This window comes from Corvus hawaiiensis, chromosome 5 (assembly GCF_020740725.1).
Source record: "Corvus hawaiiensis isolate bCorHaw1 chromosome 5, bCorHaw1.pri.cur, whole genome shotgun sequence".
In the NCBI taxonomy this organism is placed as follows: Eukaryota; Metazoa; Chordata; class Aves; order Passeriformes; family Corvidae; genus Corvus; species Corvus hawaiiensis.
Window position 1 is genome coordinate 6,359,729 of NC_063217.1, and position 22,270 is coordinate 6,381,998.

Below are 22,270 nucleotides of genomic sequence, written 5' to 3' on the forward strand. Positions count from 1 at the left end.
GCTTTTTTGGATGTGTGGGTCGAGTTCAGGTAGGCTCCTGCTTAAGCTGTGCCAGTAACAATTTTTGACTGAGTTGTTGGAGCATCTGCTGGTGGAGAAGTTCTCCATTCTCCATAGCTTCCCCCCCCCCGACCCTTTTCTACCTGGTGCAGAGGAAAAAAACATTTTGCTCAGATTCTCTTAGTCGTGGTTTTTGGTATTAGATTGCTGTACGTGAGACATAACAGGCTCCTGTTTCTGGAGAATTAAATCTGTACAGCACAGCCAGCTCACAATAAAACTTTGCCAACATCTCATCACATGAAAAGAAGGGAGAAAAGCCACTGTAGCTTTTAAGCCTAGTGGAGCCAGTTGTGATTGTGTTTCTTTTTTGACAATTGATGTTTAAGTAGAACCCAAAATTTCACAAATAACATTAATTAGTAACAACGCTTGTCTGCTTTTGACAGTTCACATAGTTGTATAGTGTAAATAATAATGTATGTCAGCTTGCCTCATTCCATGTTTGTTCAAAAGTTATATCATTGAGAGGTCTTTGACACTGGACTCAGTTTCAGCTGAACTTGATTTAGATCTTAAGTGTAAAAGATCTTGGAAACATTTTTAGTTACTCCGAAAGTAGCCACTAGATGGAGATAGGTTCATAAAACGTTTGACAGGAGGTTAATGAGTTTTGGATGTGACTGCTGTAGCAGCTTTTAGACTGAAAACGAAGGGGGATGTAGGTGGTAAAAACTCTTGGATTTACATTATTTTTATCTAAGAACAGGATTTTCTAGTTACAGTGATTCCTAACCTGGACTGACTACCAGTGCAAAATAATGGTGAATGTTTCATTTGCTATGTTTAATACTGTAATTAATACTATAATTTCAGCCTAGTAAATAGAAGATATTTTTTGTTAAGTCCAAGTTTCTAATTTCTGTTTCTGTAGGAGACAGGAGGGGATAGTGAACCTCTGGACCGTTCTGTGCTGGCAACGATTCCTGGACAGAGCATTGCAGATAAGCTGTACAATGCTTGGATACGTCTCCAGAGCCATGTCAACATTGTGTTTGATAGTGACATGGACAAGCTGATAACAGAAAAATACCCTGGTATTCGTCAGGTGGGTAGGAGGTGGAGTCTTAGACAGTTAAAAAAGAGAAGCTGATGGAGTCAGAAAAAAGTGAACTATTTGTGGTTAGTAGGTGGTCATTTTCATGACACTCATCATTGCAAGAATCCATCTGGTTTTCCATACTTTCTGGTTTTAATTGTTACCTTCTGTTTCCAAAGCTGCTGGAGAAGAAGGAAGGGCTGTTCCGCAAGCACATGATGGGGAAGCGTGTGGATTTTGCTGCTCGATCCGTCATTTGCCCCGATATGTACATCGGGACCAACGAGATTGGCATCCCTATGGTGAGCATAAATAAAGGACTGTGTCTTTCTGGTGCAGCTCAGGGCTGAACTACATTGCTGACACTTGGTAGCAGTTTAGAATGTGGAGAGTTTCTGACTCGTCTGAACTCCTTCCTGCCCAGTGTTAATAAGGAAAGAGCAGTGAAGAGTGGGAAATGCTTACTGTTACAAAGCAAGAACACCACATCTGAGAAAGGGGATTTAAAAAAAAAAAAGAAAAAGCTGTACGTGCTTTATGGGATTAGGAATTGGTGCTGGCTTTAAAAGCAGATCCTGTTTCTCCTATGGTCTTTGTACAAGGTATTTTTGAGGTATTGCAGCCTTAAGAGAAGTCCATGATAATGTCACCAACTTCATCCATCGTTAAGGATTTTTAGCCACGTAGAGATGACACCAAGCCTGAATTTGAGCTTTTCATTATCATCATCATCTTTGAAGAAAATAATGAACCTGGTGATAATGTGCTTTTTCTCTCTATTTGTTGGCTTGTTTGCAGAATTTAAATCTGTGCTTTCTTTCTTTAATTGCTAATTGAGTTTTATACTGCAGTAGAAAATAGAAAAAAGACATTGTTTCTATTCTTATTGTAGAGGATTTTAAAACAGAAATGTATTTATTTGGCATTAGAGTAGACTGAGGAGGAGATGCATTCAAGAGCTTAAAGTAATTTATGTTTGCATTGTATGAGTTAACATTTGATGCTGTTTTATCAGTGACTTTTTTTACAGTTTGAAGCCAAAATTGAACAACATGTTGTTTCTCTCCTGCTTTCCCTCCTGTCTAGGTATTTGCTACCAAACTGACTTACCCTCAGCCAGTCACTCCCTGGAATGTCAAAGAGCTGAGGCAGGCTGTCATTAATGGCCCCAAGGTCCACCCTGGGGCCTCCATGGTCATTAACGAGGACGGGTCTCGCACGGTGCTGAGTGCCACCAGCCTGACCCAGCGCGAGGCCATCGCCAAGCAGCTCCTCACCCCCTCCTCAGGGGCACCCCAGACAGGGCTGAAGATTGTGAGTATTGGCAGAGCCCTCCTCCATCTCTGGTTGGGGACGTAAGAAGTTAAATGTGATACTTTTTCAATTTCTAAATCCTGTTTTTCCATACTGGATTTTACTTTCTTCTAACATGCAGTGTGTGTCATTCAGCGTGCCAAGATGCAGAGTATTCTTAGTGGTGGCTTTGGCAGTGCTGGCTTAGCAGGTGGGCTCCATGATCTCAGAGGTGTTTTCCAACCTAATTGATCCTGTGTCAGTTGTTTCTTCTCTTATCTCCTCTAGCTTAATCAACCTTTGAAACTTCTTAACTGTATCTCCATCTCTTGCAAGAGTTGAAAACTTACTATTTAGCTGCTAGGGCAAAAGTTTTGGTGTTTAATAATGTTTTCACATTATGTATTACCCTGTCTCTCACAAAGGCTTAGCAGAGATTTGAAATTTGAGTATTTCTGTGATGTCAGTTCTTTCAGAACCCGTCTCAGAGTTAAACATAACAGTATGTAGATTGTATAAACAATTTACCATACTCCTGTTGGTAATCACTTGAGTGGATATTTGGATTTTACAAACAGAAAAATTACAATGAGACTGTTTTGAGAGCCTGTTCTAGATAAGGATATATTGTGTTGTATTCAAACCTGAAATTAAGAGATTCCCAGTGTCTGCTTCAGCTTAAGGTTATATTACTACCTTAGTCTAGGGTGTCCAGGACTGGGTGTATTGTGAGAGGTATCAATTCAGCCCAGTGGGCTTTGGATGAAGAGCTTACTGATTTGATCACTGTGGGTTGGGGGAGTTAATGGGAGGTATGTTGTTTGGTGGAGAGCAGAGGGCGTTCAGGGGCAAGCAGTCTTGATTCTCTCTGAGTTTTGCACAGAACATGAACACCAGAAAGAAGATGTTTTGGATGTGTGTGTATTTAAAGATAAATTAGTCCTTTCTGAGGCATGGCAATGCCTTGTAGGCAGCAACCAAATCTCTTTTGCAGGTGTGTCGGCACATTAAGAACGGGGATGTGCTGTTACTGAACCGCCAGCCCACACTTCACAGACCTTCCATCCAAGCTCACCGGGCCCGAATCCTGCCTGGGGAGAAAGTGCTGAGGCTTCACTATGCCAACTGCAAGGCTTACAATGCTGACTTTGATGGGGATGAAATGAACGCCCATTTCCCGCAGAGCGAGCTGGGCAGAGCGGAAGCCTACACCTTAGCCTTCACTGATGAACAGTACCTCGTGCCAAAGGCAAGTAAAACTGCCAGATAAATTTATTCCTACATGAAATCACTCTGGTTTGTTTATTTTGTCTAATGAGAAGTGAGGTAATTTTTAAAAAACCTATTTACTTATTTTTGAGGTTTATGTCTGTGTTCTTTCTCCACTTGTGGTTCTGTTCCTCTAAAGAAGGCCCAGCAAATCCAAACCATCTTGTAGCTTTGAATGTCAGTGTCCAGAAGAGATTCAGTAGAGAGTTGTGCTGTAATGATGAGTTCTTTACAAATTATTTAAGTACATTTATCCAGGGGGAATAATTTTGGGAGCTGGAGGCACATGACTTACTAACCCCCCATACCACCACCTTTTTCTTGTTACCTCTTCAGGATGGGAAGCCGCTTCCTGGCTTGATCCAAGATCACATGATTTCTGGAGTCAGCATGACGATCCGGGGCTGCTTTTTCACCAGAGAGCAATACATGGAGCTTGTGTACCGAGGACTGACAGACAAAAAAGGAAGAATTAAAATCTTTCCTCCTGCCATTATGAAGCCACAGAGATTATGGACAGGAAAGCAGGTAGTTTATCATTTACAGGGTTAAAGAATGCTGATGGTTTCAAAGTAAGCAGAATGCTAATAATAAAAGCAGTGCTGCTTAGGGTGTTTGAAAGGCTAGATCCCATCAACACCATGTGGGTCTTGGTGTGTGTTTTTGAGCTGTGAAACTCAACAGACAGCTTTTTTATTTTTTAATTTTAATATATCTAATTATTGGAAAGACCTTTGCTGTTTTATATTTCTGAATAATGATGTGTCTCAGCTCATTGATCCTTCAGAGGCTAGAGTAGCAAGAGGATATTCCTGCTACTTGTCAGGTTTCCAAGCTTTCAAAACTTTGCTGTCAATGGAAAGAACACATGCAGGATGCTGCTTTTTTCATCCATGCCAGATTTTGTATATTGAGAAGGGAGTATATAAAATAAATAATTCCTTCCACTCATCCTGCTTCCTTATAGGTTGTTTCTACATTGTTAATAAACATCATTCCAGACAACCATGCTCCACTGAATTTGACTGGGAAAGCAAAGATTGGTGGGAGAGCCTGGATAAAGGGACCTGCAAAAGGATTTCTGAATCTTGATTCAATGTGTGAATCTCAGGTATGCAACAACTCTGGGGGTTGGGCTGGGCTGTGTTGTATTAAAATGGCGTGAGAAATGGGGAGGGAAGCAGGGAGGTGACAAAGTTGGAAGCAGATATTTTGCAAGAAGTTACTGCCAGAAGTGGGTGATTAAAGGATAGGCCGGGGAGTCAGGAAAAAGTATAGATAATCTGACCATTTAACTGTTCACCAATATGTGAGCTTTTTAAACTTAAACCTATTTTCACATAGATTACACACAAAAACCTGTAGAGGTCATAGTAAGATCAGAATTTCTGTTTTCCTGACTCAAAGCTGTGTTCTATTATTTAGGTTATTATCAGAGATGGGGAATTACTGTGTGGAGTCTTGGACAAAGCTCACTTTGGCAGCTCTGCCTATGGCCTGGTGCACTGCTGCTATGAGATCTATGGGGGTGAAACCAGTGGGAAAGTGCTGACGTGTCTGGGGCGCCTCTTCACTGCTTACCTGCAGCTGTACAGGGGATTTACCATGGGTGAGTAACTGCAGCAGTGCAGTGCTGTAGTGCAGCACCTCCTGAGGTATAAACCAGACATTGTTGGGCATGATACATGCTAATTCTGTTAATAAAATTTGGCAAGACTGCCCTTGAGTGGGATAGCTGCCTGCCAGCCTTTTTTTGATCTTGTTTTTTTGTTGGTGCACAGCTGGCCTTCTAAACATAAAGAGAAAACACAAGTCTTGAGTATGTCCAACAAGTTCTCTCTTTTGTCCTGCCTAGTCAAAGTTTGCACAGTCAACATGTCTTGGGTTGAAATTTTGTTTAGAGCAAAACCTTGTGTTTGCTTCTTGGAAAAATAATTATTGCATAGAAAGCAGAATAGCTGACAAAGCTGTTAAGGGGTTGTTAATCAAGTCTTGCACATCACATTCTACGGTAAAACTTTTGGTAAATGTTTGACTTTCATCACGGCTTTTCAAACTCTCACAGGAGTTACAAAGACACAGTCACCTGTTAGCAGTAGTGAGGGACCAACAGACTGCTGTGAGCAGGGAAAAGGGAAGGGCATCTTTTGGAGTGAGGAAGGGGATTGATTGACTGTAAGACACAGGACTCTTGAGAGCCAGGGTGCAAAAACTAGTTAGGAAAAGATAACAAGCCTGGGATGACTAGGCAGTTAAAACATCAGAAAAACAGAGAAGTGAGACTGGAGCAGGAGTTTGGGATTTGGTGTTTTGACACAGCCATTTTAGTGGCTGTGGCAAGACTCCTTACAAATAGCTTACAAGAGTTAGGGTTCCAGTGTTTAACCTGTTCCCTGGTCCTGTCGTCACAAGAGTCTGTATTTTTTATTTTTCTTTTTTAAAAAAGCTAAGAAATGCCAGATTGTAAAAAGTTCAGCTAATAGGAATTTTAATGCGGATGGAAGAAGAAAAGCAGTTTGACGTGGCTGGTCCATAAAGCATTAGTTTGTGCAAGTGCACCAATTAAGATTTTTTCAGAGACTGTTGAAGTTAAGACTTCTTAAATTAGGCAGTTGATTTTGCACCCTCACTGCTTAGCTGATGTTGCTCTTTTTTTTTCTTACGGTGTACAGTAACTTCTCCATCCAAAAGCTACTCAGATTTTTTTCTTCTTGTCAAACTGCAGACCCTGAGTCTAACCATTATTATTAACTTTAATTGTGACTTTCTTTTCCTGACACCAGGAAAAGAAAATCCCTGACACCAGCTGTGGTTCCTTCCTTGATTCTTGTTCGGTTTAGGCCATTGTATTCTGTCTCTTACCTTTAACAGGGATTGAAGATATTTTGGTTAAACCTGAAGCAGATCATAAAAGAAAAAAAATCATTGAAAGGTCGAGGCAGAGTGGTATTGAAGTAAGTCTGTTCTGCAATTTTTTTTTTCTTCCATAATGCAAAATTTTTGAAATCCTGCCTTGTTCAGTTATGCCTACTTAACACCTAAAACTTCCTATATTTTACTTTCAGGCTGTTAGAGCTGCTCTTAATTTGCCAGAAACAGCATCATGTGAGGAGGTCCAAGGGAAGTGGCAGGATGCCCATCTGTGCAAAGACCAGAGGGATTTTAACATGGTTGATATGAAGTTCAAGGAGGAAGTAAACAATTACAACAATGAAGTTAACAAGGTTGGCATCGAGGCATCTGTGCATACTAATCTTGTTTGGAGACTTTGTTATTAAGTTAGTGAATGTGGCTAAGCGGTGCCTGACTCTTCTGGAGGCTGAAGCTTTCCATCTGTCCCCAGTATGAGGCTCCACATGCTGCCTCTCCTCCTCAGCCTTGTCCTCCCTGAGTGAGAAGATGGTTTAGTATTCGAGATGCTTTTAAAATTATAAATAGCAATGTTTGTGATTACTCATTGTTTCACTTTGTTAAAGCCTTGAACAGGAATTTCTCTGGTTTATTGTTTTATTAATAATGTTTGGTTTTGTTCCCTTCACTCCCCCACAACTCTGTAGGTTTGCATGCCTCTAGGTCTCCACAGGAGCTTTCCAGAGAACAATTTGCAGTTGATGGTACAGTCAGGAGCCAAAGGATCCACTGTAAACACAATGCAGGTAATGACAGCCAGAATATACTTAGCAGCTACGTGTGCTGATGTGATGTGTCCTAGAATGTAAGCTGTTGGGAAACTCTTCTGGGGATACCTAGTACCAGAGCAAGGTTTTCATTCTGGACTTTGGCATGAAAAAATGTTAGAAGAATGTAATAAAGACCTCAGTGGGTGATGGAAGAGAGTCAGTGTTTATTGTAGCCTATTTTTGAATTGCTCCTCAGTACATGAGGATTTATTGAAATAGCAGACCTGCTTTTTAGAAGGAATGCTGCAGTTTATACAAATTAACCAACTGTAAGAGAAATAACTTTTCCTGGCCTCTGTTGAAGACTGACCCTCTCCTTCTTCAACTTCTGAATAGGAACAACATTATGTTTGGTTTTGGTAGACGTGTCAAGGATACATTTTCATTTTACCTTTTGCAGCACAGACACCAAGCAAGAGACACTCTATAAATAAACACCCTCTAAAATGGAGTCAATGACCACAGCTCAAAAGAGAGAGCATTTTGGGTTGAGGTTTTTGTTCTGGTTTTAGTACACTGCTGAGAAGTGGTGAGGGTAATGTAGGGACCTAAAAAATATTTAAGTATTTTAAGTTTCACATCTCTGTGTTAAAATAAATAAATAGAAAGAGAATGGTAATGTTGAGGATGAGTCTGGGTACTGGAATAACTTAAAAAAACCAGGTGAGATATCCATGCCTTTTCTGCCCCTCAATAGCAAGAACATTTTGTGAACAATTCCACAATGAGCTACACAGCATTTACTGAGCAGTTGACCTTTTTTAACTGTATTTTTCAAGAAAAAATATTAAGCTTATGTGAACAGAAAGTTGGATGGAAAAGTGATGTTTCCTTTTTTCCTGTCCCCATTTAGATTTCTTGTTTGCTGGGCCAGATTGAGTTGGAAGGCCGAAGACCCCCACTGATGGCATCTGGCAAATCACTGCCATGTTTCCAGCCTTATGATTTTTCCCCTAGCTCAGGAGGATTTGTGACCGGCAGATTTCTCACTGGGATCAGACCTTCTGTAAGTTTAATACTGCTTGTGTTGATACTGAAGTTTATTTGAGTCTTGGTATTTTAATACAGAGTATCTGCAATTATGGATAAATGAAGTTTGTTCACCCTGGTTTCATATGAAGCTTTTGAGGAAGAACATAAATTGCCAGTGTTGATGCACTGAATGCTGATGGTATTGTGCTTGTGTTCAGGAATTCTTCTTTCACTGCATGGCTGGCAGGGAAGGTCTTGTGGATACAGCTGTCAAAACCAGCCGTTCTGGGTACCTGCAAAGGTAAGAGGCCTGGTTACCAACTGGAGCCTTTAAAAGGTCCTTGGTTGGTTGGTTGATTTTTCTCTTTATTATTTTTTTTTTTGTGAGAGGGTACTGTAGGCTGGAAGTGCCTGTATTGCTTAGATTAACTTCATTGTACTTGATTTTTTACAAAAGAGTCTGAATGCTGAATGTCTGTTCTAAGCCAAATTTCCTAGAGATCTAGATCAACCAGAACATTATAATGTCAAGCTTGTCTCTGGAACATAACAGCAGTTGCTTCTCCTTTTGCAGAAGTCTTTTTCCTCATACAAATATAGATAGGTGTACAAGCTCCAGGCAACTCTAGTTTTTCTTGGCCACCTTGAGTAGATCTTGTCTTTACTCAAGCAACACCTCCTGTATATATAGAAGAAAATGTAACTTTTTGGTTGTTTCAGAGGGTAGTGAGGAGTTCTAAAGGAGGGATGCCCCCTTCTTTCAGAAAACTGTTAAAGAGTGACAGCAGAAATAGAGAGTAATTTACTGTTTCATTTTAAGTCAGATCAGTCCAAGGAAACTGGAGGGAGCAACATGCTGCAAGCTTTGCAAACTAAGCATTTCTCATGAGTGTTGTGTCTGTAGGATTTTGGCTTCCAGAATTCCTGATCAGCCCTTAAATCCACTTAATATAAGTTAAAACCAGTGGTTTTTGTGTTAGTTATATCATCCTTGTTGCTTTGTAGCCTCTTAACAGCATTTTTCTTTTTTTTTTTTTCCCTCTGGAATAGGTGTATCATAAAACATTTGGAAGGGCTGGTAGTTCAGTATGACCTGACTGTACGAGACAGTGATGGCAGCGTGGTGCAGTTTCTCTATGGAGAAGATGGGCTTGATATCCCTAAAACTCAGTTCTTACAACCTCAGCAGTTTCCTTTCATTGCAGAAAACTACGAGGTAGAACACCTAAATCTTAAGCATTAATGAGGGGTGAAGGGGAGACTGAAACATGTGGTTAACATCTGGCATATCTGTCAGGGTTCCAGGGGTAACATTTGTTTGTCTCAGTTACTTTCAGACTAATACACAATTTTATTTGCCATTGTATTCAAAATATGGAAGCAATCTGAAGTCTGCAGCGTGATTTAAGCAGTCTCAAGCGCACCAAGCACTGTCTGTTTTAACTCTGCACTTGAATTCAACAATGATGACTTCACTTTTCAGTCTGTCAAGTTTGATTAACTTCTTTTACCAGTATCATCACTGCTTATTAGAGAATGGCGATAATAACATAAAGTATAAGGAGTTTTGTCTCAGTTGAGTTGAAAACCAAATTTGAAAATTGTTTTCCAGCAGTGACAGCAGATGACCTTTTCAGTTTCCTTTGCCTTTTCTGGTACAATGACGACAGAGAGAAGAATAATCACACAAATTACTTTCTTACAGGTAATCCAGAAGACAAACCATCTGGATGAAGCTTTAGCAAGGATGGAGTCTTACCAAGCTAAGCAGCAGTTTAAAGCCATCAAAAAGTGGAGAGCCAGGCACCAAAACTCTGTGCAAAGAGAAGGAGGCTTTCTGTTGTTTTCCCAGAAGAAACTGGCAAGTGTGAAAGCACAGCTTCCAGGAGGTGAAATGAAGAATGGAAGAGATCCTGCTACTTTACAGGTGACACAGTAGCAGTTGAATTGACCAACCCCTTCAAAAGAAGTTGCAGTAATCAGTTTTGGGGTTTTTTTAAATTGCTCTGTGTATCCTGAAGTGTTTCCCAGTCTAACTAAACAAGTTACCTTTTAAAGGAATCATGTCAACTGTGTGGATGATGAAGCTGAGATTTATTAAGGTCTGTGGGCCCTAGCGCTAGGGCAGGGCTAAAAACTGGGATAAATCTGGTTTTAGTAAACAGGTCATGTTTGTGGATGGTTTGGGTGGATTGTTTTTGTTTGGTGGTGGTGGGTTGTTTTGTTTTTTTCATGTACACAAAGTAAATCTTCCTTGCATGGACAGCTCTCTGCTAGCTGGATGAGAGCCTGTTTGAATGCCAAAGACCAGAAGGCTGAGCCAGCCTTGCCAGGTGTTTCCAAAAAATGCTCTTGCTTAAGCCACTTGTCCATCATGGCACTGATCTCTATGATATGGCTTCTAAGGAAGATTGTGTGTATGGACACAAAATGTAGACGGGTCCTGCTTCACAGCCTTGCTGTCGCAAGGAATTTACCCTGGTGGAACGAGGGCAGTTAGCATGAAACCCCAGGTCGAAGGTGTTGAGAGATGGCTCTGTGAGCTTGTCTGCAAAAGTTGTTTTTCCTAATCAATGGTTCATTTATTGAGCTGTGCTGAATTTGTGTTGCTCTTGAAACTTTTTGATAACAAGCTCCTTTGTAATGCCAGCTTTGGACAGGCAAGGTGAGAGTCAGCTAGGAGCAAAGGTTTAAGTATATTGAGGGTGTTCAGTCCCAGTTGAAATTACTCTCTGAGGCCTTATTTCACTGATTTCTGGAGTAGTTACTATGGGTACATAAGTTGGGGTATTTCAGGCTTGTAAAGCATCTTGAAATCATTTGGGCTCAAAAGTGTTAAATATCAGAAAAAGGAGAACACCATATTTGTAGCTGAGCTGTTTGCTGTGTTGTGTACACCCTTACATTCTGCACGGCTTATCTTTTCCTCCTTTACTGCTGCTTGATTGCTCATGGTCTTACTGCTCATGTGGATAAACCAGTCAGCTTAAAAACTTCCTCTCATTTTCAGTTGTTGAAGATGTGGTATGAGCTCGATGAGAAGAAACGAAGGAAGTATCTGAAGAAGACAAATAAGTGTCCTGACCCAAGCCTTGGGGTTTGGCGTCCAGATACCTATTTTGCATCTGTTTCAGAAACATTTGAAAATGGAGTCGAAGGTTATATCAGTAAATGGGAATCTGAGAACAGCCGGAGTTACATGCAGTCAGCACTTTCTGCTGATAGGTAAAAAGCTCTGAGTGTCTTCTTTTTTGCATTGAGCCAAAACCCAAAAAAACCTTTTAGGAGTGAGTTTGCTAAAACTGAAAAGTCTTTACCAAGTCTTGTTTCTGTTGTGGCCTTTGTGAAACTAAGCAGTGAGTTTCAGAATGGTTCTTGAAAGCCAAACGTGCTTAGTGTGCATGCAGTGGAGAGGCTCTGGTTATCTGTTCCTTCCAAACCTGAATTTTCTGTGCTGCTGAGAGCTTTAGCAAAGGCTCTCTGGAACAACGGCAATGTATTGCTGTCCCCATACATATAAAATAATACTTTATAGTAACCTTGAAAATCAAAGTATGCTCTTGATGCACCTTGGAGTTAGCAGGGCAGTTAAGAAGTCCAAGTGGGAATAAATGGGCTCTCTTTTGACATTCTGGGAATTGGCAGCAGAAACAAAATACAGTTTGGCCAAGGCCCCAGTTCTGTGTTAATGGGCTGTGTTTGTCTGATCAGATGGGTATAGACAATTTTACCGTTTCTGGAGTGTATTTGTCTGTAAGCTACCAGGAGTGATTGGCTCAAAGATGTAACTTTATTGAACTGAGTAATGATTCATTCTTTTCTGAGTTTATTATTTTTTATGTTGAGCTAAACCTCTTTTTCCCTGTCTACAGATTAAAGGATCTGTTGTATTTAAAGTGGCAGCGTTCTCTTTGTGACCCAGGAGAAGCTGTGGGGCTTCTTGCAGCTCAGAGTATTGGGGAACCTTCGACACAGATGACTCTGAACACCTTTCACTTTGCTGGCAGAGGTGAAATGAATGTCACATTGGGTATTCCAAGGTGAGAAAACTGTGTCCTCAATGGGCCCTTTATTTTAGGCACTTAGAGATATAATTGTGCTTAATCTCACTGGCAGGTATATGTGTGAATATTGAGGGTGAACAGTCCTTCAGTTTACTTGTAAATTGTGCTTGTTCAGAACTATTTTAATGTTTTACAATTTTCCAGTTATTTTGGTTTGTTTTCCAGATTCTAAATATCTGGGAAGGTCCCTTACTGTAATCTGATATACAGCAAATCATCCGTTTATTTGGAATAATGTGGGTCCTGACCTGGCCTCATGTGGGAGTGTGTGATGCCTTAGGTGGGAGGGGATTGTGTTGCTTCAGAGAAGCAGGGGAGGGGAAGAACATACGAGGAAGCATCCATTATGCATCTGTAGGAAAAAGACCTCATTAGTCCTTCTTGGAACAATTTATTATCATCTATTCTCTTCCCATAACTGGGGGAATAATCTAATTGAGGCAGTGGGGCTGCTGTTGTGCTGTGCCTGGTGGGGAACCAGAGCAGAGCAAAGGAGCAGTGCAGTGTAACCACAGCTCTTGGTGCACACGGCTTTGGTGGAACTGCCAGTTGCTGCATGCAGCCCAATTAAATGAACTAGATAATTACTTGATTGCTTAGTGCTTTTATTGCTTAATTTGAATGGTCATTCTTTGTTTAAAGGTTGCGGGAAATACTGATGGTGGCCAGCTCAAACATTAAAACACCGATGATGAGTGTTCCTGTGTTCAATACCAAGAAAGCTCTCAAGAAGGTGAAACAGCTTAAGAAACAGCTCACGAGAGTATGCTTAGCTGAGGTGAGCCTCCTTTTCAGTGCATCCTTTGAGAGTCAGCAAAACAAACTCTCCTCTTTGAGCTCATCAGTGGTTTGCTGTGCCACAGTCTTTGGCTTTTTCTCAAGCACATTTTTGTCAGCCTGTAGACTTGGAGGGTTTCTGTTTTATCTTTGAGACAAGCTAATCTGGCTGTGATTGACATAGTCAGAGCCCAGATAAAGACCTTTCTGTCTGTCCCCCACCCCTTCCTAATCTCACACAAATGGCTGTGCTCAGAAGAAGCAAAATGTGTCTCTGTGGAAACTCAATACACTGGGATGTGTTCTGTGTTCCCTCTCTTCCTGGGAGGGTACCCTTGTGCTCTCCTACATGCCCTATCCTCTTGTGTTTTACTCTTGAGAGTTTCATGAAAGCAGCAAGGATCAGGTTAAGACTTAGCTATGTGCTGGAATAGTGTCCTGCTCCATGAGCATGGTCAGAAAAATGAAGATGTTGGCACCCTGAGAAGGGTAATCTCTTGTGAAGGAGTTGGATGGGAGGTGAGGCTGTTCTTCCAGTATTGTCTGAATTAATTGTTGGGAAGACTTTAAGCCAAAAAGTGCAGTAGGGTAGAGTCCTTTTACCCAGGAGCAAAGCCTCCAGAAAAGTTTGCTAGTTAGCCTTGTGTAATTCTGGTTTCCTGTGGAAAGCACTGGAACTGCAGGAAGTAAATGAAGTGTCTTTATCAAAGGAGTAACATTCCCACTTGGGAATGTTTTGTAGGTCTTGCAGAAAGTGGACATTGAGGAATCCCTGCATGTGAAGCACAAGCTGAACAAGCATCACCTCTACAAAATCAAATTCCATTTCTTGCCCCATGAGGATTACCGAGAGGAGAAGTGTGTGAAGCCCAGGCAGATCTTGCACTTCATGGAAACAAGGTGTGTGTGCTTTCAGATACTTCAATGTTTTTTCCTCTTTTGCCTTTTTATGGGTTTTGCATGTTGTTGATTACAGCTGGTGTGGCTTCTAGAGCAACAGTTCCAGCAGATGTGCAGAAAGCATTTACACAATTGCTTTTATGTCTTGCACAAAACTGTGGATCTGTGGCATACTGGCCGTGCAGAATTGCGTCAGGGCAGATCTTTCACATGTCTCTGATACACTCATGCTCAGGAACATCTCATTCCTTTGGATGCTTAAGCATTTATTACCAGCAAAAACATTTGAATGCTTTAGGCATCCTTTGGTGCTCTCACTGAACAGAACTAAACTTTATTTCTTACTATTTATAAAAAATCCATTAATCAGAAAAGGCTGGTTTATTTTCCCCCCTTTCTTTTTAACCCTTGTTTCTATCCTTTTGACTGACCAAATTTGTGTAGTTAAAAGTAGAACATTTAATGATAAGGGTCTATTGAAAGCTATTTTTTGCTTTGTAAAAAGGCTGCATTGATTTCTTCCTCCTGCAGGCCACATGAGTTCAAGCTGGGTTACTTTATTTTGTATGTGTTTGTTGGTTTAAAAAAGAAAAAAAGTCCAGTAATGAACCATCTCTTCTGAAGGTCAATTTGATGTGCAGATTTTATATCTAGATGAGTGTTTAATTTTATGCTTTGGATGCATGGCTACATCTGTAACAGTAACAGAGCTCATACCAACCTTTTGATTCCTAAGTGAATGAGAAAGAGCTGAGAAAAATGATTTGCCTTATCCTTGAAGTACTTTTGCATCCAGTAGGGAATAATGTGAATTATGAATTGACTGTTTTCTTAATCAAAATAAATTAATTTTTTGACAACTTCAGACTGACAGTGTGGCACTGCTCAGCTTTGACATTCTGGGTTGCTTCTTCTGTCAGGTTCTTTAAAGTTTTTCTGGAAGCAATTAAAAGAAAGACTACAAAGATGGCATCTTTTAATGAAGTCAGCACTCGGAAGACAACTCGGAAGGATTTAGATGATGACCAAGACAAGGTACAGAAGAACATTACCTGAAAAATGCCTCACTTCCTTTCAGTGTTTTTGGGAAACAGAATTTGGAAAAGTGTAGCGTGTTTCAGTGTACACTAAATGTGTGAATACTAAATTACTACTTAAATGTTTTCTTCACATGTAAACTGTCTTTGCATTCTCATAAAATTAACAAGGAAATTAAAGTTTTTGTGTATTTAAATCATGATTTACTTAGGACTGTATTCCAAAGTGCCTGTTTATTTTAGTTTCTCTGAGACAAAAGCATTTTACTCTGCTTGCTCCCAGATCAATGTCCTGTTGTAGCAGTGGTTGTCAAAACTTTGGGGAAGGTCCTTTGTTCATTGAAGTGCTTTTGCATGTTCCTTCTGCCCCTCCTCTCCCATCAAGGACTGTCAGAAGCAGAGTGACAGCTTATCCATCTTGTAGACATTCATCTTGTTACAGTTACCAGGCGTGTGAGTTCATTTCTTTATAGTAGTGGACATACAGAAATTAATTTGTCTGTAAAGGTAGAACATTGGACAAGGGATTGTTAAACTCCAGATGTTTGGCTAAAGCCTTCAGATGCTTTCGATACTTCCTAGCAGTCATCCTGATTCTCTGTCATGAATCTTTAGACACTGAATAGTCTGGAAGCTGTAGCAGAGGAGGAAGAGAACATTGTTGATGCAGAAGCTGATGAAGGGGATGGTGATGCCACAGAAGTAAAACGGAGGAAGAACCAGGAAGAAGAGGTAATGACTTCATAGGTGCTCAGCACTGCTCTTTAATTCCCTGTTTCTTCTGTGTTTGAGTTGGGAAGAAAAATTCCCACTGAAGCAAAATGCTGAAAAAACCCAAACCCCACTTGAGAGGAGATAGGAAAGTCTCTGCTTTGGGCTGAACAGTTTTCATTTGGCTCTTTTCTGAAGCCTTGTTCTTCAGGCATTTGGGTAGATGTGTCTGACAATCAGGCTGTCTGTGCCAAAGTTCACCTTAACCTTTTGCTAATTTTAGGCCATTAATCATTTTTAAAACTTTACTTTTACTGTGGTTCTTAAAAAATATTCTCCCTGCATGTTTCTTTGTGTTCAGTACTTCATAATTGCATCTTAAAAGATGGGGTGCTGTAATATCAGCAAGAGGGTGGGGTAGTTGAAAATCCTGAGGGAATCCCATCATCAGAGTTGGATTATGGGAAGAAATTAGACTTTTCAGGGAGAGAAAACGAAATTGTTCTACAGCCTCAACATCCTCTAGCATCCTGGACTACACTAAGGAATAATGGTAAGATTATAGAGAAATAAAGGCTGAACTGAATCTGTTGTATTATTTTCTTTACAACAAAATGGCATTTTCTTTGTGCCATAGGGGTGAAATCCTTGCAACTCAGCAGTGAAGAATATTCCTGAATTAAACTGTTCATGGTGTGCTATCTCTGTACAGGTTCTGGCTCAGATAAACACAACAATATTTCTTTGCAGGTCGATTATGAGAGTGAAGAAGAGAACAGGGAAGAAAACGTTAATGAGAATCCAGAAGATGAAGAGGCTGAATCTGAAAAAGAAGAAGGGACTCCTGGTGCTGAAGAGGATCAGAACAGAGCAGAGGGTGAAGATTCTCAGAATCCTTCCTTTGTGTCTCAGACTAAAAAAGGGAAAGATCAATTGCTTCAGTCAGCAGAGGTGCGCGTGAGCGCTGTTGTGGAGAGCCACCCATCCATACAGGATTACACGTTTGACACAGAAAACGAGCTCTGGTGTGAGGTAAGGTGGAACATCAGTGGATGGTTGCACAGTGGTTTCATGTAGCTCCCATAACAAATGGATCTTTTCAGTGCAGTGCTGCTGTTTTGTCTCAGCAATCCTATATGAATACAGAAAGTGGCACTACAAGTGTCATTTTTGATGTCATTTTTAGTAATGTCTCATTTTCAGAACAACTCATGTAACTTTTTTTAATAACAGTTTTTTGACAGGTCTGTTGTGTTTTAATCTTTAAGTATATAATGGTCTGCTGTGTAGCCCTTGATGAATAAAAGTGATGGCTGGACTGCTGAAAAAAAATGTAAACGTCTTAAAAAACAAATAAAAGTATATACCTGTCCCCCTCCAAAAAAAAAGCGCCATCCCTAAAAAGCAGTCGTTGTAAATTCAGAGACCTTGAAAGCAATGTGGATGAATTATCCTGGGATGGGGAGTGCACATTAACATCATTCAGCTCTAATTCCAGTCAAACATTTATGTTCCTAAACACACAACGAGGGTAATTGCAGTGGTCTTCTTTTTGCCTAAAGAGAAGTGTGCTGGTTATTGAGCCTGGTGTTCAAGCCTCCCTACACTGTGGGGTTTCTTTCCCATTAGGTTTCCTTGGCATTGCCACTGACCAAGGTGTACTTCGACCTCTCCTCGCTGCTGGCGTCCCTGGCGCGCAGCACGGTGATCCACGAGGTGAAGGGCATCACACGGTGCCTGCTGAATGAAAGTACCAACAAGGAGGGAGAGAAGGAATTCGTTCTCCACACAGAAGGGATAAACCTGGCAGAGCTCTTCAGATACTCTGATGTGTGTAATCTTATTTCTAATCCCAGACTTGAATGATGTTTTATGTTCTGGGGGAGATGGTGGATGATGGATGTCATTTCAATTTCTCAGGGGTGATGTGTAGCCTTTTCAGCTCTTGAACTGTCTTCCTCCTCCTTTTTATTCCCTGATGTGTCCAGAGCTCAGCAGACCCTTTTTTCAAGGGCAGCTTGGGAATCAGTGTTTGTGCAGCAGCCAGTCCCTAATGACAGACGATTTCACACCATTCTTGTCTCTCATGTCTCTCTAAATGTTACTTGAGGGAGTTCTTCCATCTCAATGAATTGCAGTGCTTGGAGATGAATAGTTCTGTTATCCCATCTAGCGCATAGCTCTCCAAATACAGGATTGTTTTAAGCTGCATCTTCTCTTTTGCTGAAAGTTCTGGCTGGCTGAGATACACTGGGCATTGCACTGCATTGCATTGTTTGGAAGACTTTAACATGTATTTTGCTAGTTTGGCTTTTGTGATTTCAGTTAATTTTCTCCTGTGGTGAATTTTGACTCCAGTACTCCTATTCATGTATTTCATGCCACTTAACACAAATCCTCAGAATCATTTTTGTCTGTTTTTCTCTGAGCTGCTGCCTAGTTGTTCTGTAACTGTTGGTGTTGCTTAAGCTCATGAAAACTGGAGGGAAAAAATCTATCTTAGTTTAGCTTAAATTGTTTAGAAATACACAGCAACTATTGTCCTAACTTGTGTCTCTGTTTTTTCTGCTTTCAGATTTTGGACCTGAACAGACTTTATTCCAATGATATCCATGCCATGGCTAAGAATTACGGAATTGAATCAGCCCTGAGGGTGATTATAAAGGAAGTAAAAGATGTGTTTGCTGTATATGGTAGGATTTCTTTGTATTTTTAAAGATAATCTTTAATACCATTTAGATGGGAAAATGCAGCCACATGCTTGCAGTTACAGTTTTTCATGATCTTTTCATTTATGTGCGTATTTTTGAGTTGCAGTTTTTCATTCTTTTAATCATTATAGTCTCTTCTGTGAAGACCTTGTTAGTTAATTATTAGGTTTCTTTTAATCAGTAGAAAATTTACTAGGTGAGGTTGAATTTATTCCCCCTTCACAGAGTTCTTCCATTCTGGTGTATTTTTTGCAAGCTGAAAGGTCCAGACCAATTAATTATTAACGTCTGAGGAAGCCAACTGTTAGGCTTGTACAGTGGCCTTGAGAATAGGATCAATCTTGCCTCACTTTGCCTTTTTAATGGTGTGAGTGTAGGCTCCTGAGTTTTTGTATCTTTCCTAAAATAGCTGCACTGCATTGCCTGAATGTTTTTATCTGAGACAGATGATTCAAAGAGCCCAGCCTGGGGAGGCTGCATGATTTCATAGGCATAGTTCAGTGAGTGGAGTCTTGCTATGAATTAAACTATTGAAAAGAGGGAAGATCCATACAGTGGGAATTTTAGCAAGCAGTTATATCAAACAGATTCGTCAGCTGGCAGCCCAGAATGGTCTGACCTTCAAGTTGTTCAAGAATGGCTCAGTTAATGTTGACAGCTGTTAATGGTCCCCCATTACACTGAGTCCACAAGTGTTATTTAGGAATAAGTGCGGGTTTTTTTAGCCTAAACAGGGTTTTCTGTGAATGCTTGATGTCATGCATAGAGGACATCAGAACCTTTCTGACTCTGGGGCCCAGCTAATGCAGGCCACCAGGTGAGGGGTGAGAGCTCTGTCCATCCCAGATGGATGGATGTGTGATCCCTTTTTGTGTAAACAAGGATGGTGCAGACCTTTCCTGATATTAGAGAAACTCTGTTGCCTTACAGCATTCTTGACACTGCAGTTTCCCAGTCTTTTCATTTCAATTTGGAGAGATACTGGTTTTGTATTAGAGTGAGGTCTGCCTCTCCTGGATATTTGAGGGGCGCAGTTAAGCCAGAGACAGACTGCCAGAAGAATGTTAATAAAGATGTCCTCCAAGCTGCTTGGATTCAAGGGGTTTGATTTAGACCTGATTTGTTTAAAAAGCCCCACACACTTAGTCCTTGAATGCTCTGATGATTGCTCTTTCTTGTGTTCTAAGGAATTGTGGTAGACCCTCGACACCTTTCACTTGTGGCAGATTATATGTGTTTTGAAGGAATTTATAAACCACTGAGTCGTTTTGGAATTCAGTCCAACTCCTCCCCTCTGCAACAGATGACGTTTGAAACCAGCTACAAATTCTTGAAGGAAGCAACAATGATGGGTAAATGGTTTAGTTTGAGATCTCTTGCTGCAGCATTTCACATATGCTTGCTTTTTGTTGTAACTTTCCAGTCTTTTGCATAATGCATAATTACATTAGAAAAAATGCCAGAGACAGAGATTTTAATTAAGCCCTTGCCTAGGAAAATGTTCCAGATGTTTTTAGTAAAATTCTGTCAGCTGAAATAAAGCTAGCTCCCACATGTAATTTGTGGGGTCTGTGACTCCTTTCTTTAAGAATTAGGGATTTTTACAACAAACCTTAAGGTTGTTAAGATTTGTTGCAGCAAAGCTTTATAACAGACTACTAAATCTGCCTTCTTCTGTCTCTACTATTAAAATTGTCTTCTCTGCTTTGTTTTTGTGCCTATGTTATAACTTCCATATCTTTCCCAGCCTTGCTATTCAGCATTTTATTTTGAGAACAGACCTCCTGGCTGTTACTTCGATTTAGCACTTTATCTTTGCTTTTTTCCATCCAAGACAGACAAAGGGTCAGACTCATTTGTCTAATGGTAGGTTTCTGGTGCCATTTGAGATTCCCAAGAGTATCCTTCTGCCCTGTAGTTGCCTTTCTGGAAAGTGTAAAGATCACATGGCTGTGTGGATCATTTAGGACATTTGGAACAGCACTAGCCATCTACATTTAAGGCCGCCTATAAAACAAAAATCGTGCTTTAACTGTGCAATTTGACATTTTGTGTGATCTCCGGCTTTGGATACTAATTACATCTCCCTTTTGCAAATAAACTTGGTTTCTGTCACCTGCCAGTCAGATGCTTGCATTGCAAATGCTGCTGTGCTGTGTCCTTCCAGTTACAAATGGGAGGAGCTCTCAACATGATCTCTTCAGCTCCTGTCTTAAACTGCCTTGCACAGATGTCAGAGATATTTCTATCACTGAATTGCTTTTTGATAATGTTGTTTTATACCTTTTCTGGGAAGAAAGGTTGGGTTTTAATTAATAGCACTGGTTACAATTGACTTAATCTGAAAAACATAAAAGGAAAGTGTAAATCCAGGGTGAAATTAAAGAGAAGAGGATGTTTCTCGCTCAGTTTCACTCTCTGGATTTATGTTGTATCACATACTGACTTAGAAATGAAATCAGAGGAGGTTTTTGCTAAATAAAATGTAATGTATGGATAATATTATGAATAAAGACATGCAGTGCATGCTGACAGAAGGGCAGGGTGGCTTGGCAGGAACCAGTGATTACAAGCAGAGGGAGTTAATGATTTCACCACGCTGGAAATCAGAGTCATAATGGGGATTGCAGCAGCCTGGATCTAATTTGCTTTAATGTAACTGGTAACTTGACTGTACAGTTCAAGAGACACTGCAAGGATGCCTTGGGGCTGATGCCTGACGTGAGCGGGGCTGTCAGAGCACACAGGCTGCTGAGCAGGACTCCTTGTGCAGGGAGCAAACTGCATCAGCAGTGAGATCCCTTGGGCTGTTTGCTCAGAGAACAACTCTTTGTTAACATCACATGAGCAAACAGGGCAGTAGGACTGTCCTCTTTAACAATCCAACAAAGGGGCTTTTTTTTCCTTCAGCTGACACACATTTAGGAGCAGCTATTAAATTATCCAGCTGTGACTGAGATCAGAGCAGTGAGCACATGCCATGCACAGGGCTGTCTATGCTCCTGCCCCCACCCTCTGCATGATGGAAAGTTGCGTACATTTTGCTCAGTAGAATGAAGATAACCAAACTTAGCAGAAGTTTAATGATTTTATTTCCAATTTCCTACTGCTCTAATGATAAACTTTCAGCTTGTTGTAGTTAGGATGAATGAAAAACAGCCTGGATGCTTACAAAAACAGTGGAAGCAAAACAGTCCCAGCCATCTGGAGTGCTTCCAAATTTGTGTGACACTATTTCGCTACAGTGAGTAACCACAAAATCAAAGGAATTCATGGAATGTCTCTCCAGTGAAAAGTTCTCTTCATATCTAGCCAGAAGGATTTACAATACACATCAAAAGGATTCACTCTAACAAAGGAAAAAGGCAGCAATGTCAAGGGAATCTTTTTGGTTTTGCCTCATGTATTTTTTAGTGATCTATTTAGTCCACAGGATGTGTTCACTGGAAGGTCAAATCTGTGTTCTCTTAGAATTCAGACTGTTTTGTCTTTCCATGTGGAATTGGGAAATTTTAGTAATGTGTGACCTAATTATTTGCTTGGACCAAAGATCGGGATGAGTTAATAGTTGTTGTAGGAGGGGTAGGAAGAGTTCTGGACTCCACTCCCAGAAATCCCAGTTCAGTGTGAACAGCAGGTGGCAGAACCTTTCTGAACCTGGGGGTGCTGAACCGGATGGCTTCTTGCACATCAACCAAAATGGTTTCTTTTCAGCACAAACCTTTGGGAACCTCCTAATAGGATTTTGTTTGAATTC

At 40.6% G+C, this 22,270-nt stretch overlaps 1 protein-coding gene across 2 annotated transcripts in view; it reads left to right on the forward strand.

Annotated features, from left to right (window-relative positions):
- The window catches only part of POLR1A (RNA polymerase I subunit A), a 29,873-nt gene that overhangs the window by 6,617 nt on the left and 986 nt on the right, over window positions 1-22,270 (forward strand). For both annotated transcript variants that reach the window (XM_048304707.1, XM_048304708.1), the window contains exons 10-33: window positions 935-1,108; window positions 1,279-1,401; window positions 2,186-2,413; window positions 3,387-3,641; window positions 3,998-4,189; window positions 4,629-4,772; window positions 5,087-5,270; window positions 6,533-6,615; window positions 6,727-6,885; window positions 7,219-7,317; window positions 8,195-8,347; window positions 8,532-8,614; window positions 9,364-9,529; window positions 10,019-10,240; window positions 11,324-11,538; window positions 12,186-12,353; window positions 13,020-13,155; window positions 13,897-14,054; window positions 14,975-15,089; window positions 15,707-15,823; window positions 16,553-16,834; window positions 17,432-17,632; window positions 18,378-18,495; window positions 19,701-19,865. In XM_048304707.1, the coding sequence (XP_048160664.1) occupies window positions 935-1,108; window positions 1,279-1,401; window positions 2,186-2,413; window positions 3,387-3,641; window positions 3,998-4,189; window positions 4,629-4,772; window positions 5,087-5,270; window positions 6,533-6,615; window positions 6,727-6,885; window positions 7,219-7,317; window positions 8,195-8,347; window positions 8,532-8,614; window positions 9,364-9,529; window positions 10,019-10,240; window positions 11,324-11,538; window positions 12,186-12,353; window positions 13,020-13,155; window positions 13,897-14,054; window positions 14,975-15,089; window positions 15,707-15,823; window positions 16,553-16,834; window positions 17,432-17,632; window positions 18,378-18,495; window positions 19,701-19,865 (3,940 nt within the window). The remainder of the gene's footprint in view (window positions 1-934; window positions 1,109-1,278; window positions 1,402-2,185; window positions 2,414-3,386; window positions 3,642-3,997; window positions 4,190-4,628; window positions 4,773-5,086; window positions 5,271-6,532; window positions 6,616-6,726; window positions 6,886-7,218; window positions 7,318-8,194; window positions 8,348-8,531; window positions 8,615-9,363; window positions 9,530-10,018; window positions 10,241-11,323; window positions 11,539-12,185; window positions 12,354-13,019; window positions 13,156-13,896; window positions 14,055-14,974; window positions 15,090-15,706; window positions 15,824-16,552; window positions 16,835-17,431; window positions 17,633-18,377; window positions 18,496-19,700; window positions 19,866-22,270) is intronic.